The sequence below is a fragment of the Rhipicephalus microplus genome, unplaced genomic scaffold, assembly GCF_043290135.1.
Source record: "Rhipicephalus microplus isolate Deutch F79 unplaced genomic scaffold, USDA_Rmic scaffold_533, whole genome shotgun sequence".
NCBI lineage: Eukaryota > Metazoa > Arthropoda > Arachnida > Ixodida > Ixodidae > Rhipicephalus > Rhipicephalus microplus.
In genome coordinates, this window is record NW_027465093.1 from 31,096 (window position 1) to 56,000 (window position 24,905).

Consider the following 24,905-nt stretch of genomic DNA (forward strand, 5'->3'; position numbering starts at 1 on the left):
CGTACCCTAGGAGTACACAAATAATGTTTATTGAATTTTTATGAAATTAGATAACTAGCACTACAACCACACAGAACTGATGTTGCCCCAGCACTACACCTGCATCGTGTCTTTTTCCAGAGCATTTTCAAGACATGGCGTACGTGGCTCTGTGACAGGGTGCAATTCCTGCTGGGACCCTGACATTTACTTTTTATATTCATCGGGTAAACGCTGTCGATGTCAGTTTACGATGTCTGTCCTTGCCGTATCCGGGGTAGATATAAACTATCACCTGTGGCGCGCACAAGTTTGACCACGTACGTACGGGACAGCATTTTCACGCTCTCATGTTCTCTCTTATCCTTTCATACCAATTTTGCTCCATACCAAGTTAAACAGGCGTTACTACGTTATTGTGCACCGCGTAAAATACCGTGTTATTGCGCTTGTGTCCGTCTAGTCATTGACTCCAAGTGTTCGTCATAAGCGGTGCGCAATAACGTAACAACTAGTAAATAGCTACCAACTCGCCCAAGCAAGTACATCCTTAAACAGCTTGGGGCCGCGAGAACATTCAGACGTACGATCGATCGATAGATAGAAACGTTTTGAAGTGCCTGCAGTTGGCAAAGAAATGTTTCGCATTTAGGAAGATGAGCTCCATTAAGCTTTCGTGAACGAAATTGGAAGACAGGTGTCGTGAAGAAGAATAGTGTGCCGAATAATGTGAAGAAGAATAATGCACCACATGCGCAGTTCAGTTTCAGATGCGGCTACACCAAACAACACACTAAAAGCACTTGTGTTGATCCTCGTGTTATGTTTATTCGGCTTAGCACTGACTGCTGCATGTTAAATCTGTGATGTGGTGGAAGTCATATATGTGTCATGTGCGCAAGGTCAAAATCACAGGCCATAGCAAATAGCGTCCATTGGATAATGTCGTCCTGTATCTTTGCAAATAACAGCTTTAATAACCAGTTAGAAAGCATATAGGTCTTCCTAGCTGAAGTTCCTGATCTCTCTGTGGACTCAGGTGCAATATTTTAGGCTTCAGAGCCAGCGGCTAGCTGAAGCTTTCAGAGAGGACAAGGAGCTAGGCAGCGATAAGATAAATATCTCGATCAGCAAGACCAGACTGCTCAAATCACTACAGTGATAGAGCGTGCCTTGCTTTGTCGCCGAGGAGAAATTGGCTCATACAACATGCTACTCGATGGGGTTAGTGGCACGCATTTCTTTTATTCCAGAGACGATACTTGCCCGAGAGCCAGATTTGTTGTTTGTGGTTCCGTGGATTTTGGGTGTGGTGTGCGTTCATATCGCTGTCTCATTACTTCCCGATATTTGCTCATAACATAGAGCAGCTTCCTGTAATAATTACTGTATGAAGGTGTATGACTCGTCAATCAAAAGTAGCGCTTAGCTTGAGAATTTTACCATGAAAGAAATTTCTTGTTTGACTGGTAGTAACACATTAATGTCTTAATTAATACTTAGTAAAAAAAGTGGAAGTTCCTTTCATTTTTGTAAAAAAAAAAGACCGAACAGCAGTACACTGAATCGGCGGAAATTTCAAAAAATCAGTAGATCTATTAGTGAATTGTGGCCCCTAGAATATACTGCCAGGGACCATAATTCAATCAGCAGTCGTATTAGCACTACTGCTACGGCTTCTGATTTGTATTTAATACTGTGGTACAGCGTGCCCATGATCATGCCAAATTCAATGTGTGCAGGCGCCATAGCAAAACGCGTTACGAGAAGGTTGGTCAAATAGCACGGTTGTCAAATAGTAACACTTCAAGGCACCTTAGACAGCATTATGGTTGGAACGGTTGGAATAAGAAACTGTCTGTTTATTTTTAAACTAAAACATACTTTAAAAAAATTATGGCCGTGTGACGTCGCTGTCACTGTAAAGTACCAGACCTTAACTTCACTATTTAAAGGAAAAAAAAAAGATAACTCTAGTTTGTGGTTCACTAAGTATTCCGGCTAGGTGGCGTCAGCCACCGCCCGATCTAAAGGGTACAGCCATATCAATCCATCCATCCATCGGCCGCCGCTGCGCCATCAACATCAACTGCAACGAGGAGGCACGTGCGTAGCGGGGCCATGAATTTTTGAGCGAGTGCATGTGCCGCGGCTGGCTTAAAAACGATTCTTTGTCTTGCGCCGCTGTCGCCCCATGCAATCGAAGTGCCTCGTTACATACGGCGACAGAAATGTCGCCGTCGCTTTCGACGAGCCGTGGACGGGGCGGGATTTAATTGAACACTTGAAAGGGTTGGACATGTTCTCAGAAGTTGACGCCTCTGCCATAGGCTTGACGGTGAGTCCTTCCTTTCTATATATTTCTACAGTCGTCGTGCTGCAGTGGTTGCCACAGCGTTTGTCATCGATTACTGTAGCTTTGTGTTGCATCTTTTTGCTTCGTCCATTCTATAGAAAAACCCGACAGCGCTAAGTTACATGTTATTGCTAAATTTCGCCCAATTTAAGCCTCGATGACAATCATTGCTGCACCGAATTTACCCCTCACTTCTTTAATCGTAGAAAACGTGGAAGGTATTTTTGTTGAGTAGGGAATCCTACTTCGAGATCGCGCTAGGTGTCGATTCCAGTAGTGTTCGGCATCTAGCGAGGCTGCACGTGTATGTGTAGCCGACGCTGGCAGTAGTCAAATTTATTTAGTGTGTTTATTAAATACAGTTAAATGTTGCGCTTTTCACTTGCTGTGGCGGGAATTCGGGACATGTAAATAGCACGAATGCTTGTGGCAACAGCAGGTCTTTGTTGGCCAACATTGCAACCATGACACTTCCAAATTTTTTATCCGTGTGTTATGTAGTGCCCTTCTGAGTTCTGGCATTCTTATTTTTCCAGCGTTTCGACGAAGACTTCGACGTTTTTGTCGACATTACAGAAGTGGACGTGATCGAAAATAAATCGAGAATAAAAGTCCGACTGACCAGCCAAGTCCGGTGAGTAGTTTTGCATCTTTAGCAATACACTTACAAGCTGCTTGTTGCACACTGCTTTGAGAAAAACGGTGGCTAAAGTTTTCATTTAAAACAGACCTCTCAATTGGATAAGCCTCTTAGCTTGGTAGTTGTAACAAAAAAAGGGTGAGGTGGTTTTTCATAACAGCTTGACAAAATGCAGTTTCTGTGTTGCTATTACAGGATAGCAGATGTTCTGGAAGAGTCTGCACAGCCGTCACAGCCAGCACGGACCGGTGCATACTGCCTCCCAGATGTACCACCAGACATTGCCTGGATGGTAAAATGCCACCAGCCAGGGCAGTACTTCGTAGGTCGCTCTCGAGTACTACAGTGGCTTCACCATGACTTGTACTTATACGACATGTGAGTAATATTTACGTAGATACTGTGCAATATCCTGTTTGAAAGTGCTTTGAAACTTTTCTTCACATTCATCTTTTACCCGCTCTCGTGGGTTAAAAAAAAAGGGGGGGGGGACATCCATGGTGAATAAACAAAAAAAATTGCAGAAAAAGCACTCAAATGCTAGAAAAAATATCTGACATGTCATAGTGCCATCTGTGCAGCTGAAGGAAGCTTCAATGAAGCATGACCCCTTGGTGACAAACCATGGAGTAGTCACAATGCCCACTTGTTTCCTCCCGTGATTAAATATATATTGTTTTTGTTTACATCATTGTGGTCACTATCTTCAAGGTACCAGCTGGTTGGAATGCTGCATAAAGTCTCGCTCAAATGCAAGGAGTAGAAAACAGTGGCATCAAAGTAGTGCCAGTGCCCCCTCCATATCTGTACTGACATTCTTTAATGAGCTAAAAGATCATGGTTTCAGCCTGCTTGTGGTAGCCAGCACAGAAAACTGTGATGACTCTTGAAAACTTTGTATAAGACCCAACAACAGGTATACGAACAATATAGATGCTTCTATGATGCCTTTCAATGCCTGTTGCATTGTTGGTACAGTCGACTCTTGTTAATACGAAGTTCCCGAGAACCGCAAAAAACTTCGAATTAAACGAACTTCCAATTAGGCAGAAATCACAAAAACATGGCATCTTTATTAGGTTCAAAGCCGGCAGTTCTTTACGAAAAGTAGTCGGTCATCTTCGTCTGCTTCTGTTTGCCGAATCTAGCAGTGGAAAGCAGGTTTTGGAAGGCGTAGATGTGCCCAAGTGCTTCTTTAGCGTTGTTCTCCCAAGTGAAAAACCGCTGCGCGAGAGCGAGGCCCGCAGCTACATCGGCAGCCTTCGGTTGTGGCTTGCTTTCAATGTCATCTTCGTCGTCGCTTTGATGAACGCTTTCGTGGGGCCGAACAATCTGCACAATCTCGCTGTCCGTCAGTGCACCGCACGTTTTGACTGTGCTGTCCACGGCGACATAATCTTCAAAGCAGGGGTCACCGAGGACGACGTCAAAGCTGCTGTCACCGAGAGCGGCGTCAACAATGCTGTCGTCAAGCTCGCTTCGCATTTCCACCGGCGGACAAGAAGCCTCTCCCGAAGAATTTGCCACGAAACCACAGGCCCTGAAGCAGTTGGCGATGGTCTCATTCTTCACGCAGCCCCACGCTCGCGCTAGCATGTGGATGGCACTAATTAAACTCGCCTCGTATTGCGAGGACTTATCCATGCACAGAATCATGCGCTCGATGAGATGCTTCCTGTACAGGACATTCACATTTTTGATTATGCCCTGGTCCATGGGCTGCAACACAGATGTCATGTTTGCGGGCAAGTACGCAAGATGGATGGCACTCAAGGCTGGTACGTCCATGTGGGCACTGCATTGGTCGACAAGGAACAACACCTTGCAGTTCGATGATGCGAACTTCCGATCCAGTTTCCTTATCCAGTCCCTGAAAATGTCGGACGTCATCCACGTCTTTCTGTTAGAAGCATAGTCGACAGGAAGGGTCCTGACGCCTTTAAAGCACCTAGGCTTAGCGGCCTTCCCGATCACAAGAAGGCGACATCGTTCAGTGCCAGTCATGTTTGCGGCAATCATAACAGACACCCTTTCCTTACTACGTTTATCGCCAGCACAGTCGTCGTCTTTAAACGTCAGTCTTGTCTGGTAGCAACCGATAAAAAAGCACAGTCTCGTCTGCGATAAAGATGTCTTCCGGCTGATACTCCTCAAGGTACCCGCGAAGATTCTCTGCTTTCCATGCTGCAAATGTTTCCTGGTCGACTGACGCCTTCTCTCCACACACGCTCTTGAAAATCGGGTCATGGCGCTGTTTGAAGCGCGTCAGTCATCCGTCCGATGCAGCGAAGTCGTTGATGTCCAACATTAACGCAAGAGATGAGGCTTTCGCTGGAATGACCTCACCACTGAGAGGAAGTTTGTTGTTGCGTGCCTCTCTGATCCAAATCAGCAGCGCCTTCTCCAAATCCGGGTAGGCGCCGGTGCGCATTCGCTTCCGTGACATTTTAAACTTGTAATTTGCAAAAGCATCCATTATTGATTGCTTGTTTTTTATAAAATTCGAGAGCATGTTAGGCTTAATGCCGTACTTCCGTGCAATGTCTTGCTTGGCAAGGCCTCCCTGCTCTACTTCTTTCAGGACTTCTTTCATCGCCAGATCAAGTGTTCGGTACGAGCCGCGTTTTGCCATTATTCAACGTCGTGGCCAGCCGAACACGAGGAAATAACTTGCGACGCGCAGCTGACACAGTCAACGAAACACAAGCAGAGACGAGAGAACAAGACTGACAGTGAAAGGGATAGCTCGACGTTCGACACGCCGGTGCTGACTGAACAATCTTGCCGCTTCATGCACTGTGGCCCTGCGCACAACGACGATGTCCACAACAGTGCGCTGCGGACAGCTACGATGGTGACGACAGCAGTGCGGTAGTTGTTCTGGCACTTGAAAAATTGCGCATTTTATTGAAACTAACGGTTGCCTCGAGGCTCTAGATTAAAAAATAACTTCTATTTAACCAATCTTGTGGGCTTTCAACTTCGAATTATTGAGCATTTTTTTCTATGGTGTTGCATACAAAACTGACGGGAACACCTCTTGACTTCTAATTAACCGAAAATTCCAATTAAGCGACTTCGAATTATCGGGAGTCAACTGTACATACACTGGATTTCTACTTATCTGAAAATGCCCCGCCATGGTGGTCTAGTGGCTAAGGTACTCGGCTGCTGACCCGCAGGTCGCAGGATGGAATTCCGGCTGCGGCGGCTGCATTTTCGATGGAAGCGAAAATGCAGGAGGCTCGTGTACTCAGATTTCGGTGCACGTTAAGAACCCCAGGTGGTCGAAATTTCGGGAACCCTTTACTACAGCGTATCTCATAATCATATGGTGATTTTGGGACGTTAAACGTCAGATATCAATCAATTACTTATCCAAAAATGCCTTTCTGATGTTTTGTTCTAGCCATACTTTCTGCAGTTATTACCCACAAAGAAACTTGGCTAAAGGCAACCTATTTTCTAGAAATGCAATGCCATTGCAATTGTAACTGTTGCGATTTTTATTCTTTGCATATCAAAGGGGCTCTTGCCCTCATACTCTTCTTTATCGATCTCTCGATAAAGCTTTGGTCTGCTAGTGAGTAACTTACATTCTTGCTTTTGTAAATATTTTTTCCTGCTAGGTACCCTGGGAAATTGTACACAGAGGCAGCACGGGCTTTGATCACCAGATTTCCTAACTTGGCTGATGTAGCGGGGACTGGCTATGTGAGTTCACATATTATTGCAGAATTGATTGCACTGAAAAGCTTGTCTAATAAATGCCTGCTTTTAAGGACCAACAGTGAAGCGAAATCAGTCATTGACAATAAAAAGATAGCTTCTGCAAGAATTTCAGAATTGAACATGGCTCCTCCTGTTCTATAAGCCATTATTCTAAATTGGGACAGGCAGTTACACATGATTAGCCGATGCAACATTCAATAGTGAAATGCTGCTCGCCCTCAAGGTCCCTGTGTGATGATAAATCTGCAGGCTTAACTTTGCTTCTGATTGGAATCATTGCATTTTCATTAAAAAAGTAAAAATTAAAAAATAGCAACGGCACTTTATTACATGAATACGTATTCATGATGTGAGGAAAGGTAATGTTAGAAAGCTGCACTGCCTTCACACCATCAAGTGAGTCTACCAAGAAGTCAGAATCCACTACGTTTTCGGTCATTAAATACCTCCATGAAACTAAGGGAGAGCTTCATATGTGACGATGCATTATCACTAAGAGCATTGTTCGCAGTCCAAAAATGCTTGTGCGCTGCAAGACAGCATGTAAAGTGCATGTGCTGCACCATTCTTTTTTTCTAGTTAGCTGAGTCGTGGTGCAGCAGGTGATGTTGAACATGTGTTGTGAGCCTGCAGGTCATTCCGTTTACAAAGGGAACAACCAAGCAGTGTCATTCGGTTTAGTGAGTAATGAGGAGCAGTGTAAGGAACGCCAACATGCCAAACAACATGGCTGTGGTGATTTCGCTTAGGTGTTGTGAGCTTTGTCTTGTTTTTCTTCCATCTTAATCTTTAAAAGGTGGTGTCCCTTCAACAAAAAAGTTGAGGTGCATGGAACAGCTTAGTTTTCCTCTTTTGGTCGCTAAATGAAGGTGCTCTATAGCAGCTATCTTGCATCAGTGCTTCGTTTTTGATCTCCTGATATGGTGCCGTTCATGTCTTCACAGAAGAGAGAACACCTGCTATAGGGAAAAAAGTCCCGCAATATGCTAAAACAATAATTTGTGCTTGCTTATGGGTGATGGGGTGCAACAGCCCATATGTGTGCCTGTGGCACCACAAGGGCTTAGTGTGTATGCACTGTGTTTTTCAGTGAGCACTAAAAAGTAGAACATATTCAAACTGTGCTCACCGCACCACAGTGGCTGCTTTTCATTTAGTGGTGAAGTGCAGAAAGAAAAAAGGAACATCCCAGTACTAAGAACAACTTCTTGCTGGGCGAGTTGGTGCATGTCTGTGGTTTGTAATGTTGCACATACAATCGAACAAACACAGGAAGTAAAAAAGCGTAAACGGAAAGAGCGCAAACTATCAACTGGCTTTATTCCTTTGGTTGCTGTAAATATATGCACATTTAGCACATGTCCCAAAAAAATTTGAAAGAAGGTTTGTTTACATAGACGTATGTATATGTAAGGCATATCGACATGAGGCGTGTATTGGCCCATAATCGCAATGGCAACGTATTGCTGCGTCTCTTGCAGCACACATAGAGGAACTCTGAGTGCTGAAGAGAAAAAGGTAAGCCGTAAACTTTGCCCCTTGTTTTTTTTTTTTTTTTCCCCAAGCTGATGGTTTTTTTAGCATGAGCTCCGGCTACTGCTCTCGAAAATACGTGTTTGCATTCTCCTTTCTATGCAAGTAAGACGTGCAATAGCATTTGTATTCGTGTTCCCATAAATTGTTGCATGCCAAAGCAAGGCAGTTTTTGCAATGTTTCCGCTAGCAGCTGTTTACCAAGTTAAGGCGACTCATACACTTATGCAGAAGCCACCTTCATGCAACGAACTTTATCACAGCTAATTGTGTGTGCCTACGTTTCATTGCATGTGCTGAGCACATCGCATGCTTGAAAAATGTACGCAGTCATGCGCAAGTCATCCCACTAACCGATGGCATGCACTTGCTTCTAATTGAGCATGTGCCGTTACCCAAACATAATAAACAAAACACATCAACGAAATATAGGCACACGCAATTAGCTGTGATGAAGTTAATTGCATAAAGGTGACTTCAGCGTGTAACATAAGCTTCTCCGTCACTTGGTAAATGGTTGCTAGCGAGAACATTACAAAAACTGCCTTACCTTGGCACGCAACAATTTTCGGGAACACGAATGCAAATGCTATGGCTCGTCTTACTTGCATAGAAAGGAGAATGCAAACACGTATTTTCGAGAGCAGTAGCCGGAGCTCATGCTAAAAAAACCATCAGCTTGGGGAAAAAAAAAAAAAAAACAAGGGGCAAAGTTTACGGCTTACCTTTTTCTCTTCAGCACTCAGAGTTCCTCTATGTGTGCTGCAAGAGACGCAGCAATACGTTGCCATTGCGATTATGGGCCAATACACGCCTCTCGTCGATACGTCTACGTAAACACACGTGAGCCTGTGTGTACTGCGCCATGTGGAGCCTCTAACATAGCTGCTATGCACACAACGGCGGACAGATGGCAGCGATTTTGCATAAGGCCTATACTCGCACATAGTACTTCAAAGCACCAGCATTTGCACGCCAGCTCAATATTTATTGATCAGAGGTGTGAGCTATCGAAAAGTCAACAGGCAGTGGGGATTCCTAGAAATTTTCGATAAAAATATTTCACGTGAGTCATCTCTTTCAATAAAAATATTCTCACCGAGTTGCGATCGCTAATATTTCATATTTCAAGGAACGAGATCGAAAGGTGTCAAGTAAGGCACAGAGCACACGAGATATTAGTGGTAAACAGCATTGACACAAAGTTCAAGGAAGTCAATTGCATGCAAATGGACTCACTGGCTCACTGAGACTGATAAACAGCGCTAGTCTGAGTTTTGGTGTCTCTGAGTCCGAGCGAGTCCCAAGGGCAAAATATATTTCATGAGTGAGCGTATGTGAGCTCTTCATCTTTGCCGACCTATGTGTGTGCCATTTCACATGCTAGATGGTGTTAGTTGCATCCGGCGGCTTGTCGTTCTCTTAGCTCTTTCAAACTGAAGGTGCAACTAGCTGACAATAAGCACACTACTTATGTGTTGTGAACTGCAGCAATCAATGGACTGTGGTATGAATAATTGGCCACCAGAAAGCTATTGCAAAAAAAAAAATAACTGCACTTCAAAATTGTTGTCACAGCCCTTTTAAGGGACGTGGCAATGAAAATTATCTTTATTTATGAGGCCAAAGGGATGAAATTCGGCATGCAGATGTCATTTGTTGTGCTGATATCATAACTGGAATCGGTTTTGAGCTATCTAATGTACCTCTTGAGTTACAACACTTGATAGACTCTCATTGTCATCCCAATATTAATTAGCTAATTAGACATAAGCTTGTCAAAATTTTTGCATAAGGATATTCACAAGGCTTCATTTTGTGCCATAATGCTATTGGTTTATTTTTAATATTTAAATAAGCACACAAATTTTTTTAATGTCCCAGACATATTGTCTTACCAACAACTTTTATAAAAAGCCAATTAGAAAAGTCCGTATGATGTGTACACAAATATGGACAGCTTTACCGCACTCACCCATGTTTGAGAATCTAAGTGCAAAAAACGGAATGGCTATAGCTTAATTTGTTGTGAAATGGCATAGGGATGACTGACAGCAACTGCTCAAAAAATTGAAAGCTGAGAAAATGGAGCCCAAAGATTTTGGAGCTAGAAGTTGATAGAATGGAACTCTGAAGGAAACTGGCTTTATTTTTCATTGGAGAAATGCATCTTTGTGGCTATCTAGAGCTCCAATTTGTCCTCTTTATGATGCCAATATGGTGGCACTGTGCCAAGGGAGAGCTTCAAATTTGCATCTTGCTATGCCCAATTTTCACATAGCTTTTTTTGACGACATCCCACTAGTGAAATGCTTGTTTCTCAACTTTTACTGCTTATTTGGGTCTAAAATCACACTATGATGTGACACATGGTCTCAGGATTGCAGAAAAGAATAATTGAAAAACTGAACATTTTGACCAAATTACGATTCCCATTGCCACGTCTCCCCTTAAATATGCTCTAACACAATAATCATGTTCTGGCATAAGCTATTTGAAAATATTTTGTGCACTAGAATCCGATTTCAGAGCAGACATAGTGTTGGAAGTTATAATTATGCGCCTAAAATACCCCCGAGACCAAATTTTGAAACTCAGGTGCATGTGTGCGATAGTCCTGCATGCGTGAGCACTTCTTAGTGATTATTAGCGAGAAATGTTGCCGTTAAAATATTTTAATTTAATTTCAAAGTAAGCAAGAGTGCGCATCTGAGTTTGCATCAACTCGCAACATCACCACTAATATGACAGAGACAGAGCTCCATGTGATGTTTCGAAAGAAAAGCGAGTATTGTCAACATCACAAGATGTCATGCAGTGCCCGCGTGCACAATACACCAACTGAAATCTGGCAAGGACTATTTTTTGTCACCTCCCCACGCTGTCTTGTCACGCTGCTCTCAATGTGGTAGTTGTTGCTTCGGCCAGGATTGCTCTTTTTATTTTTCTGGGGGGAAGGGGGCACATATTTAGCACTGGCATCGTTTCATTGTTTATCACACATGGGGCCCAGTTTTTATAACTGAGAACAACACCATGGCTTAAATGCACATTATCTCGCACTCTCTCTTTCTCGGACACTGGTTGCTTGTTGGTATTTAGGGGAGCATTTTGAACTGACATAAAATTGTTCTAATTCAGTGATGCTAGCATTATTTATACAATGCATTTGAGCATTAATGATTCAATTTTGGGATGTCCAGACACAAAGCTACAAACTGCAGAAATGAAGGAAAGAAGTGTAAACTTAAGGGCTCATTTTTTTTGTAAACAGATTATTCCAAGAACTAACAGACAACAACGCCAAGGAAAGTATAGGGAATGCTATCAGAAGTAACTGTAATGTAAATGTTAATAAAAGTGAACGAAAAAATAACTTGCCACCGGCACGGATCGAAGAGTGTTCCACACTCATTGTAGTGGCAATGGGCAACACTGACTGACCCTCCCACGTTTAAATACACATATAGTATACCCATAAGGTGGATGGGGGGATGACCACCACTGTGGCTCAGTGGTAGAGCATCGGACGCATTATTCAAAGGCCTTTGGGCCGGTACCTGCCAGTGGGAAGGTATCTTTTCGTCCACTTTTCTTTTGTCACATTTACATTACAATTACTTTTAATACCATCATCTATACTTTTCTTGGCATCATCACCATCTATTCTCATTATTAATCACTTAAACTGCAGTAATGAAGTTACAAGCAGAACATTCAGTGTAGTTTCCCTTTAAGCTCAATAAGTACCCTTGTGGGGTCAGAAAAAATAAAAACAAAAGCAGAACAGAAGTGCCGGGGAGGTAAATTTCTTTTTTCATATTTTCTGTTATAAGTTATTGATTAGAGCAATGTTTATTTTCAAAAGAAAAGGGATGAATCAATAACAACTTTCCGAAATACTTTTATTATGTGATCTCACTCAACCAAACTGTGATGACAGCTGCTGCAGTGGCACTCATTCCTTGTACTTGTTGCCAGTCATACTTTTGTGTGTGAGGCGATCCATGATCACATGATTGCAGTTACCTATTTAAATAACATATTTAGTAACTCTCTCGTGCTTTACAGGATTCATGGCGAGAAGCTCTAAGATTTAAAGCCAAATATGAAAGGAAGAAAATGAAGGCATTAACAAAGGAGAACACAGAAAGAATTCCGCGGAAGAAGAAGCCTACAGAGGACGAGTGCACTGCTCCTCGGCGCACTGAGAGGCCTAGTGTACGTATTTCAAATTTTGCACAGCCCTGCAGACATCAGGTTTGTCTTTGCCATCTGGCCAACAAAATTTATCTGTGCTTTCAGGCAGCTGTCTTGGCTGACGCAGAAGATGCCGAGACCATTGCTGGTCACGTTTTGGCAATGACGAAAGAAGTTGCAAAGGCCAGGCCCGACATGGCCTATATTGAGGACTGTATGAGCAGAACTTTGCCAAGCAGAAGGGAGTGGGTGTCCCAAGACAGCCCATCTGTTGATGACATCATTAAGAAGTACCCTGCTCTTTTAATCGGCTCCATCGTAAGTTTTTCAGTGTGCATTCATGAATCGAAAGTGGCTAAAAAGTGCCCAGGGAAATAGCATGCTCTGCTGTTTCGGCCACATCCATCCATTCTTGAGATGTTTGTTTTGCAATTATTTGTTGTACAGTTGTTCTAAGTATTTTATTAGTTCATCAAGCTTTTCAAAATTTTTATTCTGCAGTTTATTTGATATAAACTATTGAAATGTTATTTACTGACTGTTTGAATTGTTCACTTTATGCTAACATGATGCATATGTACAATGGCTTGAACAAGAATGCAGTAAAACCCTAATGTACATTTTTGATTAAAGTGTAAAAAGTACACCTAAGATGTGAAAAAACAGGAAAAATGAAAATAATTTAGCATTGCTGAGCTGTATGGTTTATTTCATTGCTTACACTTATTGCTTTTACTGTTGCGTGGTTCTGTCCAACACACAACCCGAGAGTCTGCTTGTTTAGGGAATATCAGGGAAGCTCGAAACACAGAAATCGCTTGTTGTGACGTCAAGATGGGGCAGAAAGGGGATACAACATCCTTTCTACTACTGATAGCATGAAGCGAGTGAAAGCAGTGTTTGAGTAATATTTCAGTTCATCAAAGAAGCAATGGAGAGTGCCTCTGAACTTGACGCAATATAGAAGTCGCACAAAGAGAATATAAAAGACGAAGCAACAACTGCAAACCTTTGGCAGATAGCAGAGCAACTCTTGGATTTGTAATCTAGAGTTGCCAGTTCTGCTTATAACAGGAGGATTCGGGCTTCTTTTTCTGCCGATTTGTTTGGAGAATTTTTCAGTCGCCTGTCGCGTTTTAGTTTGGGGTAATTTGCATTTCCAGCAAATATAGTTATTTTAGTTGTCACGTTCCAGAATCCACATTTGTCATTTACTAATAACATTTTTGTTGACTGAAACGTGAATGCATAGGCGTTTACAGGGTTCCCCATAAAGGGGGCCAAAGGTTCGTTGCAGTGGCCCTCAACCCTACTAAGTCTACGTATGGGGAAGATTTTTTGCTCCCCCTTCCCTTAGGTGACTAGGTGAGCTAGGCTGGCCCCTGTGACCCGCTTTCCATGTGCAGGCCTATGGTTATGTGTTCAAACATATGTTGAGGGAAACTCAAGTAAACGTCAAATATATGTCGGGGGAAAATTATAAATAACGTTCATCATGCCATGGCAACATAATGGAAACCATGCTAAGAAGTATCTATGTGCTTTTGTTGATAGTCTTGTATATTGATTCAAGAAATCGTGGAATCACTAGGATTATGCCAAATAGGCCAATTTAGTGCTTCAGCACTAATTTGTGAATGCAAGATGAACTTACTGGTACATTAGTGACAGTAAAAGGGTCAAATAAAACTTGCAACATTGCCTGGTGCATTTACTCATGACAATCAGTCAGTTGTTCGAGTGCCTGGTGTAATACCGTAGAAAGTCTAGTGCTACGGCAGCCAAAGTGATCACTACTTCACGATACCTTTGCGAGATTGTCGCCTTATTTGCCAATGTTTGGTAGCTACAACATATCACTGTTGGCATTGTTTTGTGTCATTGTGGTTTGTAGGAGATGGCCGAATGCCCTGCAATAGTGACTTTGAAAGCAGTTGTCTAAAAAAATGGCTCCTGTGCCAGCTCATCTTAAAGCTATTCTCTAGTACATGCATTGCCACACTCAGCCACAATCTAGTTGACAAATGGAAATTCAAATTAAACTGTGGAAGGTTAGAGTGGCATCATCCACAGAAACATGGTAAATTTATGCTATTTTATTGGCATTATGTGATTCATTTTGAGGCTGTAAAAGAACAACTAAAGTGCATGCAGCACACCCATTCAGGGGAAAGCGAATGTGTGCCAAAATTGGCAAGGTGCATGCTTTGATAATTTATGTTAATTTGGCTTGCTGTACAGAGCAGCATAAAGTATTTTTGAAGGTTTTGCAGTAAGTCTGCAGTTGTCCTTGCTTATATTAAAATTTTATAGTATACTTGTTTTATGACACAACTGGTGGTGCGTCACTGATGTACATCCCTTTGTCTCTGCACTTTTGGCTATAGTCACTCATATTACATCATAGCGACAAGCTACTAACATCTAGATTTTCAATAGCTATATTGACCAAGCGGCAGGAATGAGTAATCTGTTTGCTAAACAGCTTATTTCGTCACTTGCTGCTTCAATGCATCGAATTCCTTGGCAGGACTTACGAAGATTATGTCCTGCTATGTACTTTACTTGTGAAACTGGCAGATAGTAACCTCCGCATTTTATTTCAAAATTGCCCTTTTGTGCTTGGTAGGAGTAGGTCGAACCTTTTTATAAAAGACACTGATTTAAAATAGAAATTGGTATAAGAGACAGCAGTGTGTCTACATTGAAATAGGTGTTGATAAGAAAATGCATAAGTGATACCCATGCTTATAAGAAACACCGCATAAAAAGACAAGAGTTGCTCCTCAGTACAAATTTCTTATAAAGGGGTTCAACTGTATTTGAAAGTGGCTTTGTTTGCCTTTTTGAAAAATTAACAAAAAGCTGGTATTAAGAAGACCGGCAGAAAGAAAGAAAATTTAGACAGTAACAAGGTTAGTTGAGCACACTAATAACAAATGTCTGGTATGTTCCAAGGAACCATAAATATACTCAGCTCAAATGCATTCGCTAGCAGTTTATCTCACATCCATAGCACCATGGTGCTGTGGATGGCACTGCAAATCCAAAACTTAGAAAGTATGTCCCATTTCAGAAAACTGTTGCAAGGTATGAAAATGATGCTTCAAAGCCTTTTTCATAACCTGGTGCACAGTCTCATTTCCTAATATTTTTTAACTGCACACGTATCTGAGCACTTCTGCAACTCCTTAAAAGGGAAAGATATTATGCATTTGTAGCACGAAGCTCAACCGAAATCCTCGTGTATCTTTTAGGATGAAAGCTTTGTTCTGTCCATGGAAATGTTGAGGAATCCATGAAAGTTTTTTTGTAGCTTGGTGCTACAAATGTGTGGTTGTCCATTTTTGTTTTTGTAACAGTAACCGTCTTGCCACATTGCAAGAGCCCATAAAACTGATTAACATCATCTTCAGCATTTTTATTCATATTACTGTAATCGTGAACCTGACTACACGTTTTGCAGTGCTGTGACCTTGTGCAATGTTGTACCGCAGATGCAAGTAAGTCTATAGGGTTTACCGTCATTAAAATGCCTTATGAAAATTTTATAGGTGCAGCTGGAATTCAGGTTGCTTACCAAAGTGCCCATAATGGAGAAACTGGAAGAATTCTTGGGGCCTGCTTCAGGAAAAATAGTAAAAATAGCCAGACAGAAACGTCACATGCAAAAGTTTCTGGAAGACCTCGATGCTGTTCTTGTCGATGCCTCTGAAGATGCATCCGAGGGTAATTTCAAACATTTCTACGCTAACATTACCACCTTTCTTTGTATCTAGCTTCCAGTAGCGCCATTCTTCCGATTTTACGTCAAGCAAATTGGGTGCTGTAAAATTGAATGTATTAGGCAAGATTTGTTTGCACAGTTCTACATTGGTTGACTCAGAGCATGCGTTCGATTAGTCTATCACTATATGCACTTGTTTTGAAAATGCAATGTCACACTCCTAGAAACTGGCATTAAGTGCCAACGACGTGATTACAGGTAGCTATTACAGAGATAAATTTATTTCAAGAGCTCATGTACAGAAGCAATAAAAATTGCTTAAATATCTCAGCTGCTGAAGATCTTAAACTGCCTCTATTTGTGCAATACATTCACCACTGCTTGAACTTCTCAGCTAAAGCTAGGTTGAAATACAGTTCATTCTGTGCTCAAACCAATAAAATAAAATTTAAGAAAATAAGTTTTGTTCAATGATGGAACCAAAACTGAAGCACAGATGAGCACAAGCAAAAGACCAGAATGTTGGAAACAAAGATTACAGAAGAGGCAAAGTTCTGTATTTGTTGTGTGCCATGTGCGTTTAATTGCAAGCACAGCCTGCACGCCCACACAACGAAGTTGGTTGGTGGTCGATATAATGATGCTCACTTATTCTTGACGAAGTAGGGCAGTGACGCTCTTCCGTGTTTTAGTATCGCGGCTGAATGTGGGTGAATTTCATTTCTTCTCAAATATTACTAGAGGTCGGTTTTTGAAAATTTCTAAACTGCAATGGGATTTTTGCATGAATGAATTCAATACTCCCATTTCACAAAATGCCTACCTCCACTAATAAAAAAAGGTAATTTAACATTCTTACATACAGTTCAAAGTGATTTCTTTAGTCTTTTTAAAGGGGTCGTAGCAGGCAAGATGGGTGCCACTGTGTTTTCCAATACTTTTCTTGAGTTTTCAATTTATTTCTGTGCATTCTACATTTGGCAATGGCAAGGATTAAAATTCGTGCCAAAATTTTTTTCACATCTGAAAGCACGAAGATGTAAACTGCATCTTCTAAAGGTACGATAAAAATTTTGTTATATTATGTCTTGCAGTGCTATCCCCAATGGGAATTAGGTTCTGCTGCTTAAACACCATAGCAATACACAAACTAGTTGTGTAGTAATGTAGATGTAAGTAAGCACGTCTACTCCTTCTCACTTCACATTAGGTATCCAGCTGGTCTGTGGTGCACGTGACTGTGAATTTCGCTTGGCTGGGTGACCCTGCATACTTCCTAAGTTTGAGTGTAGTTACCATGACTACCCCATAAAAGATAGTCAGTCATGTACACCATTACAGCCTCTATGTTTCTAGTGAGTTGCTAAAATGGCAGTTTGAATCCAGCTTGTAGCTTTTGCATTTAAGTACTTTTTGAAACAGTGCAACTCACGGTTTTTTCAGAGGTGATGCTCACTGCTGCTATTTGTGTCCTTCCGGCAATGGTGAAGGAAAGAATGGATGCTTTCATCTGCAAATTTGTGAGTATAATTCATAGTTTGTATATTACTTTCCCTGTGAACTGCAGTTGTGAAGTTGCCATCTGTGATAAATGTTTGCTATATCTTTTGCAAGTGAATTGTTGAAAAGCCTTTCAACCAGCCATGTCCAAGACGACTTTCACGTACCATTTATGCATAGGTTACCCAGTACAGTAGAAGCCCGCCATAATGTAGCCCGCTCGGAGGCTACATCACTGTCAGCCACTCTTTGCATTGTTTTTATAGGATTCAATGAATCGGTATCTCCACTGTTTGAAATGCCATGAACTGGCACTCCAAGCTGACCAGAGTGGGCACGTTGATTTTTTATGCAGCCCGAACTGGCTTAAGGATGCATTCAGTGATGTGATGTTGTGTATCGCGAGCCATGATATGGTTTTTATTCGTGTCACCATAAGCATAGATCTTAGAACCTGTGTAATGCTATGTAAGCACGGCATCTGTGCCACCGTCGTCATCCCCAGCCTATTTTTGTGTCTTCTGCAGAATGAAGACCGCTCTAAAATTATCTCCAATTTACCCTTTCTTGAGCAAGCCGATTCAGTTTCATCCCTGTGAGCTCCCTAATTCTGTCGCTCTAGGTGATTCCCTGCCTTCTCGGCTTTTCCTCTTTTTTTTTTTGCATTCATTCTGCTTCTCTTGCCCCCAGTTGTTTGTTTTACTCTTTGTATGGCCGCACCAAGTTTATTTCTTTCAACCTGCAGTACCCGACTGTCTCACCCAATCTGGTGTTTTCTAATAGCTTAATGTTTTACCAACCATTTCCTGTTTCATGGTATGGTACATGGTCCTTAAAGGGATACTGAACAAATTTTTGGCCACCAAGATATTCAATCAAATTGGAAGTGGGGTCCTCAAAGTGATCGGGACAACCTTCATTCCAGGCAGAAACTACAGGGAAATAATGAATTTAATGCGTTTTTAACAAACTACTACCGCATCCAGCAGCCACGCCGTTCACTACAGGAGGTGATGTTTCGTGACGTCATACCCACCCGAGATGGGCACACTAACAATGCGGGCCCTCTACTCGCTCATCTCCCCCTGCGGTTCCTAGAACCGGTATGAACAGCAGCGGTTGCAAACAGTTCTCCCCGCCGAGGCCAAGTAGCTAGGCAAAGCATCAGTGCTTTTGGGAAAGAGTGAGAGAAGAGGACAGGAACTCGTGCGCCCTGCATGTTTCTCGGCGAATGTGATGGCATGGTTTCCACTCGCACACAGACGCCACGGGTTGACAATTCATGAAAAATACAGGCAACTGTTCAAAAATATGGGAAATCAACTGTTTATCAGAACAGTCACATCTTCTGATTATAATCACGAATTTTAGTCAGTTTTCCAATTTTTGTTCAGTATTTCTCTAATTTTTATTAAGTTTCCCTGTTAGGCTCTAAGCCCAGATTACTTGTTGATCTGGTGGTACGTAGAGGTTTGCATACTTTTCATTTGAGGAACAGTGGCTGATTCCCTGTCATGATTTGAGAATGCATGCTTTATGCACTTCTGCCCATTTTTAATTTTGATTAATTTTTTTTCATAAATAGGCTCCCCTTATAGGTTTACATACGCTTGTGCAGACTCCAGGGTAGGCAGCCAATAATGAACTCTTTTTTTCTTTACTATTAGCTTTGTTGATGGCATATTCCTTTTTAGGCATAATTTTGTAGTTCTTGATATATATAGTCAATCTTTTTTTTCAATTCACTGCCATGTGTTAGCTCACATAGTTCTAAAGTGTTTTTTGTGCAAGGTTTTTGCAAATTAAGGGCACCTAGGCCAGAAACTGCATGGTCTTATCGCACTCAGTTTACTTGTGGGTTGTTTCTGTTGTCATGCTAGCATGCCATGCCTGCTCAATTTTTTTATGCCTTCAATGGAATCTCTTACAATAACATTTTCATCGATAATGCAGTTCTAAATGGAGTTCTAATGCAGTTCGATAATGCAGTTCTAAAAGACAATCTAAATATGATTGTATGTGCCAGTACCCCTATATATAGCCAAACAAATTGGAGTCATGTAGCTTTGTTATATTTTGCGTAACTGATTGCCAAATTCGAAAAAAGCAGCAGAGCAAGTAAGCGTGGCACCCCACCTCTCCGTCATTATTAATTTACTGTGCTTCGAACAATTTTTTTTACAGCAAAACCAATTGCGGATCTCTTCTTTCCACTGATCAAACAACAATATAAAATTCTGAAAAAAATTTAAGAGGTCGACCAGCCATGGTTTGTTCAATCTTACGTGGAATCACACCTTTTTCTTTTTTTTTTTTCAGAACGAATTATTGGGTTGTGTGTAAACAAGACCAGTCACTAAACTGTGGATAAGCCTGTAGCCTTAGTGCGAATGCTTTATGAATTATTAAGAATGTTCCTTCTAGTTTGGAAGCATGCTTTGCAAATTAATTTCAGTTTCATTTATTTGTCAGTGTGCCGTAAAACATTACGTTTTATCTGTTCCTACATAAAGGAGCTGTTGTAATAATGAAGCAACAAGTTTTTTGTTGAAGTGTGCTTTTTTATTTTTGTAGGACCCCACAAAGACGCACTACGTGCCCACAGTCACATTCATGGGAAATGTGTTGACATCTGATGCATTTGCTGTGAGGCTGGAGGACATCGAAATTGCAGAGAAGAGCCTCTTGGCAGCAATTTCCACCCAGATGGCACTATACTGGGCTACCAATATAGTTTTTGATAAAAAAGCTCAACGAACGTTTGACGTTCTATCCCGCGCTCTTAAAGTGAAGAGTGGCCTACGGCCAACACCACTAGTCAGCGTAACACTGACCACCCTGAGCCATTAATGAATAAAGTTTTTTGAACGAATAGATGTGGATTTCTTATCTCTCCTGGAGCCTCTGTGCCAGACATGGCGCAACCTAATGAAAATCATGTTCTTGAAAACTTTTTTTCATTTGCCGCTGGGAGAGCTTGACGGCTGGTTTCTTAAAGAGCACTCGCACAAGTAATGAACTACATTGAGAGACATCGATCATGAGCAACTGCATGCGACTCTGATGAGGAACGTTGTGAAAGAGTAACCATCGCTCTCATTGGCGTGGAATATCCATTCTTCCCTGCGGGACTAATGGGAAAGAGTAACAATTGCTCCAATTAAGAGCACTCAGAGAGAGCAAGTGTTACTCCTGTGAGAGTATTCACAGAGCATATTACTCCTTGTAAAGAATAACCATCGCTCCCCGGGGAGTATTGATAAAGACTATCTGTTACTCCATCAGGGGCATACGGAAGGACTAAGCGTCACTCCCATAGGAGCATTGACAGAGAGTATCCATTGCTCCTTCTAAAGAGTAACCATCACTCCCCTGGGAGTATTGAAAAGGACTATCTGTTCCTCCATTGGAAAGAGTGTCACTCCCATAGGAGCATTGACCAAGAGCATCCGTTCCTCCTTGAGGAGTTTAGGAAGGGAGCAATGGATGCTCTCATGCGGTGTAATTGCAAAGAGAACTGTTGCTCCCCTGAGAGTATTAAAGAAGACTATCTGTTCCTCCTTTCAGGAGTATTGGGAAAGAGTAACCGTCACTCCTGTGGGAGTATCAAATAAGACTATCCGTTACACCTTTGAGGAGTATTGAGCAAGAGTAACCATTGCTCCCATGGGAGTAGTGACAGAGCATCAGTTGCTCCAGTCAGTTACTCTCTGAAAGAGCAACTGAAATTGGGGAGTAACGGTTCCTCCCGTCGCAGTTACTCCCGAAATGGTGCAATGGGTGTGGCAAGTCAGTTACTCCTCTAAAGGAGTAACCTCGACCCCCCTTTTCCTCCTTTACTTTTTAGAGTGTAGCAGATGAGCAGCACACCCCGTCTCTCTTTACGCCACAGCCTCTGCGCGCATGCACCATCACCGCAGGCGAATCAAACTACATCGCGCTCCCTCCCTGCACCAGGTGGTCGTTCTCAGCGCGTCAAACAGCGAATATTAGCGATCTCCAGATGGTGCACCTCTCGAAGCAGGGATGCATGGGAAGTGATCATCGGCTACGTCACAGATGACCGCACTGCACTATACTCAGCTGAGTTGACCAAACTATCCATGCCGCGGCGTTTACACTTTTGAATATTCTCAGACATGTATACAGGGTTTTTCAAGAAATGAGTCCAATATTGTTTAAAAATCAGCAAAAGACGCTATTTGCTCGCTGTCAAAACAGCTGCTTTTTCTGTAGCGGCCGGCATCTTAAGAAGCTTAATTACATCATTTAGAACAGTAATTAAGACATTTAAATTAACGTTTTAAATTAGTGGAGTTAGGCAGTTAAGTCAAACGGGAGAATTGAAGTCCTTAATGCGAGAAACCCATCGCCACTTTGAGATTTCGGGAAAGCAGCCTCTAGAAATAACTACAAAATAATGAAATTCTCCAAAAGTCTGCGGCGAAACCGAAGCCAAAGGACCGATGAGCGCCAATTGTATAGTCGTCACAAGCAGACGACTATACAATGACGTCACTGTTCGAACCAGCGGTTGCGGGGGTGCAGTTTTTCCCCGTTCGTTAACGCATGTGCGTCATGCGTGTTGTAACTGCGAGCGCATGCAGCGCACACACCCACACAACGAATTCGGTCAATGGTTGATGCAACAACGCTCCCTTATTTCAGTTCAGCTAATTCGCGTTTCGGTTTCGCCGCAAAATTGAGAAGAATTTCATTAATTCGCAGTTATTGTTACGAGAGGCCACTTTTCGAAAACCTCAAAGCGGTAAACGGTTCTTCGCATCAAAAACCTCAATTCTCCTATTTCACATAACTGCCTAACTCAACTAATTAAAAAGTTAATTGTTTAACTTTCCTAATTAATGTTCCAAATTAGGTATTCAAGCCTTTTACGATGGTTGCCGCTACAAAAAAGCATATGTCATGACAGCGAGCAAATCGCGTACTTTGCAGATTTTTAAACAATATTGGACACATTTCTTGAAACACCACATTATATATATATATATATATATATATATATATATATATATATATATATAAAGTTCACGTGCTACGTGACGTCACACAGCAGGCTCATAAAGAGTGTGCCACATACACTCGCCGCCATGGCTATATTAGGGCACTGACTGACACTCCCACGTTTATATTCACATATAAACAAAAAAAAAGGCTGGGAGGATAGCCGCCATGGTAGCTCAGTGGTAGAGCATCGAACGCGTTATTCGAAGGTCACTGGATCGGTTCCTGCCCACTGGAAGTTATTTTTTCACCCACTTTTCTTTCTTAACACTTCCATAACATCGGTCTAATAACATCCCTATACTTTCCTTGGCATTATTGTCTGTTATATCTGATTATATTGTGTCAAAAGACCAAAACACACACACACACGCATGTATGTATGTATGTATGTATGTATGTATGTATGTATGTATGTATGTATGTATGTATATATGTATGTATGTATGTATGTATGTATGTATGTATGTATGTATGTATGTATGTATGTATGTATGTATGTATGTATGTATGTATGTATGTATGTATGTATGTATGTATGTATGTATGTATGTATGTGCGTGCGTGCGTGCGTGTCGTGAAGCGAAACCTGTTGCTGCCCCGGACCTGTTAACACGGCGTGGCGCCGACGTGGTCGCGACGCTCGCAGTTAAGTGTTACGTCAGCGCGCCGGATCACGACCATCGTGCTACACCGTAAAAGCATAAGTTCAAGGTGCCGGATCCACGTGGACTTCGACGAATAGAAATAATAACGTTCGCGGCTCCCATAGCTTCCGCTGCCACGGCGTAAAGCACGCAGGCAATCTAGTTCGGCAAGATCTTGGGCGCCAAACTTATCAGAAGCCAAGCGCGCTTCACGAACGTGAAAGAAACTTTGCGCAGCATATTTAGGTAATGAAAAAATATCGCAAAACACTGCACGACGGCCTCATATTTACCATAAAAGTATCACGTGCAAAAAACACAACAGAGAAAGGTTATAAAAAACACGCCGTAGTAGAGGATTCTGCGTCAATTGTGATCGCCAGGGGTTCTTCAATTGACACTTAGTATCTACCTAGGAACGACGAGAACACACATGAGCAATTTTAACGCGCGAGCATTAAGAAATACCCGACATCAGTAGCGCACGAGCCGACGAACGCAAATAAGAAATGTCAAGGGTCCCAACTGGAATCAAACCCAAGCATTCTGCGAGGCAGTTAAGCATTTCACCACAGAGCTACGCCAGGTCTCGGAACTATTTTTCAAACAGACGCTAATCTTCGTGAAACCTCAATAGTGGTTGCAGTGCTGCCTACCCAATTTTATAAACAATAAATACGTACTCCTTTGATACAGCCGTCACGTCGGGTAAACGTCAATTGCGATTAGTTGCCACGCGCAGAAGTCGATTTATGAAGCAGTGTTCAGGGCCGACATCCTCGCGAGCATCAACGCTTCATATCAGCTCCTAGTGTTGCTAATACGCATGTTCCAGTTAGCATCGTTGCACAAGTGCAAACAACTGGTTATATATAAACATCCGCAACTCTTCAACACATATCCGTGCGTGCAACATTTGTACCTATATTTAGCGTCACTTCATGACGTGTCGCTCTATAAAGGAAAATTGCAACACGGTCACCTTTCCTGCGCTTGCTTAGCATAACGTCGATTCCCAGGTACGTGGGATCTGCCGATTTTTTTTTTTTTTACGCACGCAACAATGCAAACCATTCGTAGACACTCTGAAAGCTATGCTTTGTAAAAAAAAAGAGCTGGTCTTTAAATGATGAGTTACAGTAACACATCTTCAATGGAATCCAATAGCAACTAATTTCCACAAGAGAACACACACAAGACGAGGTATGAGCGCGAACGGTGTCCTCTGTCACCATTGTTTTTTAACTTCATTTACAATACCCCAAGACAGGGGCCGTGTCAGAGTGGGATTGACATTAGTATACCTATCAAAATAGATATGCCGTAAAATAAAAAAGCAAAGCTTCAAAAGAATACAACACACGACCTGTAATAAAAAAAAAAACGGAAGTACTCGGTACACCTCGAGGTGAACACCAACTAATCCAACCTTTTAATCCATCTTACAAGTTCCTTTCAGCACTGTGGAGGCTACCAGGGCGCCTTAACAAGGCCGATTAGCCCCTCCACTTGCATTTAACAGCACCGCGTCACCTTCTAGTCGCCCCACCCCCTCCCGGCATCTGC

General features: G+C 42.1%; 1 protein-coding gene across 2 annotated transcripts; it reads left to right on the forward strand.

The window, feature by feature from the left end:
* Positions 1 to 2,173: 2,173 nt before the first annotated feature.
* LOC142795033 (uncharacterized) lies at positions 2,174 to 20,539 on the forward strand. 2 transcript variants are annotated; one of them, XM_075885976.1, is made up of 9 exons: positions 2,174 to 2,317; positions 2,872 to 2,969; positions 3,171 to 3,353; positions 6,605 to 6,689; positions 12,312 to 12,461; positions 12,546 to 12,758; positions 15,995 to 16,169; positions 17,611 to 17,687; positions 20,242 to 20,539. In XM_075885976.1, exons 1-9 carry the CDS (start codon positions 2,174 to 2,176, stop codon positions 20,515 to 20,517), a joined length of 1,401 nt encoding a protein of 466 aa, XP_075742091.1. In that variant the 3' UTR covers positions 20,518 to 20,539. The 2 variants fall into 2 exon arrangements, with proteins under 2 accessions (XP_075742091.1, XP_075742090.1); XM_075885975.1 differs by having other exon boundaries at positions 12,312 to 12,758.
* The last annotated feature ends 4,366 nt before the right edge of the window (positions 20,540 to 24,905 follow it).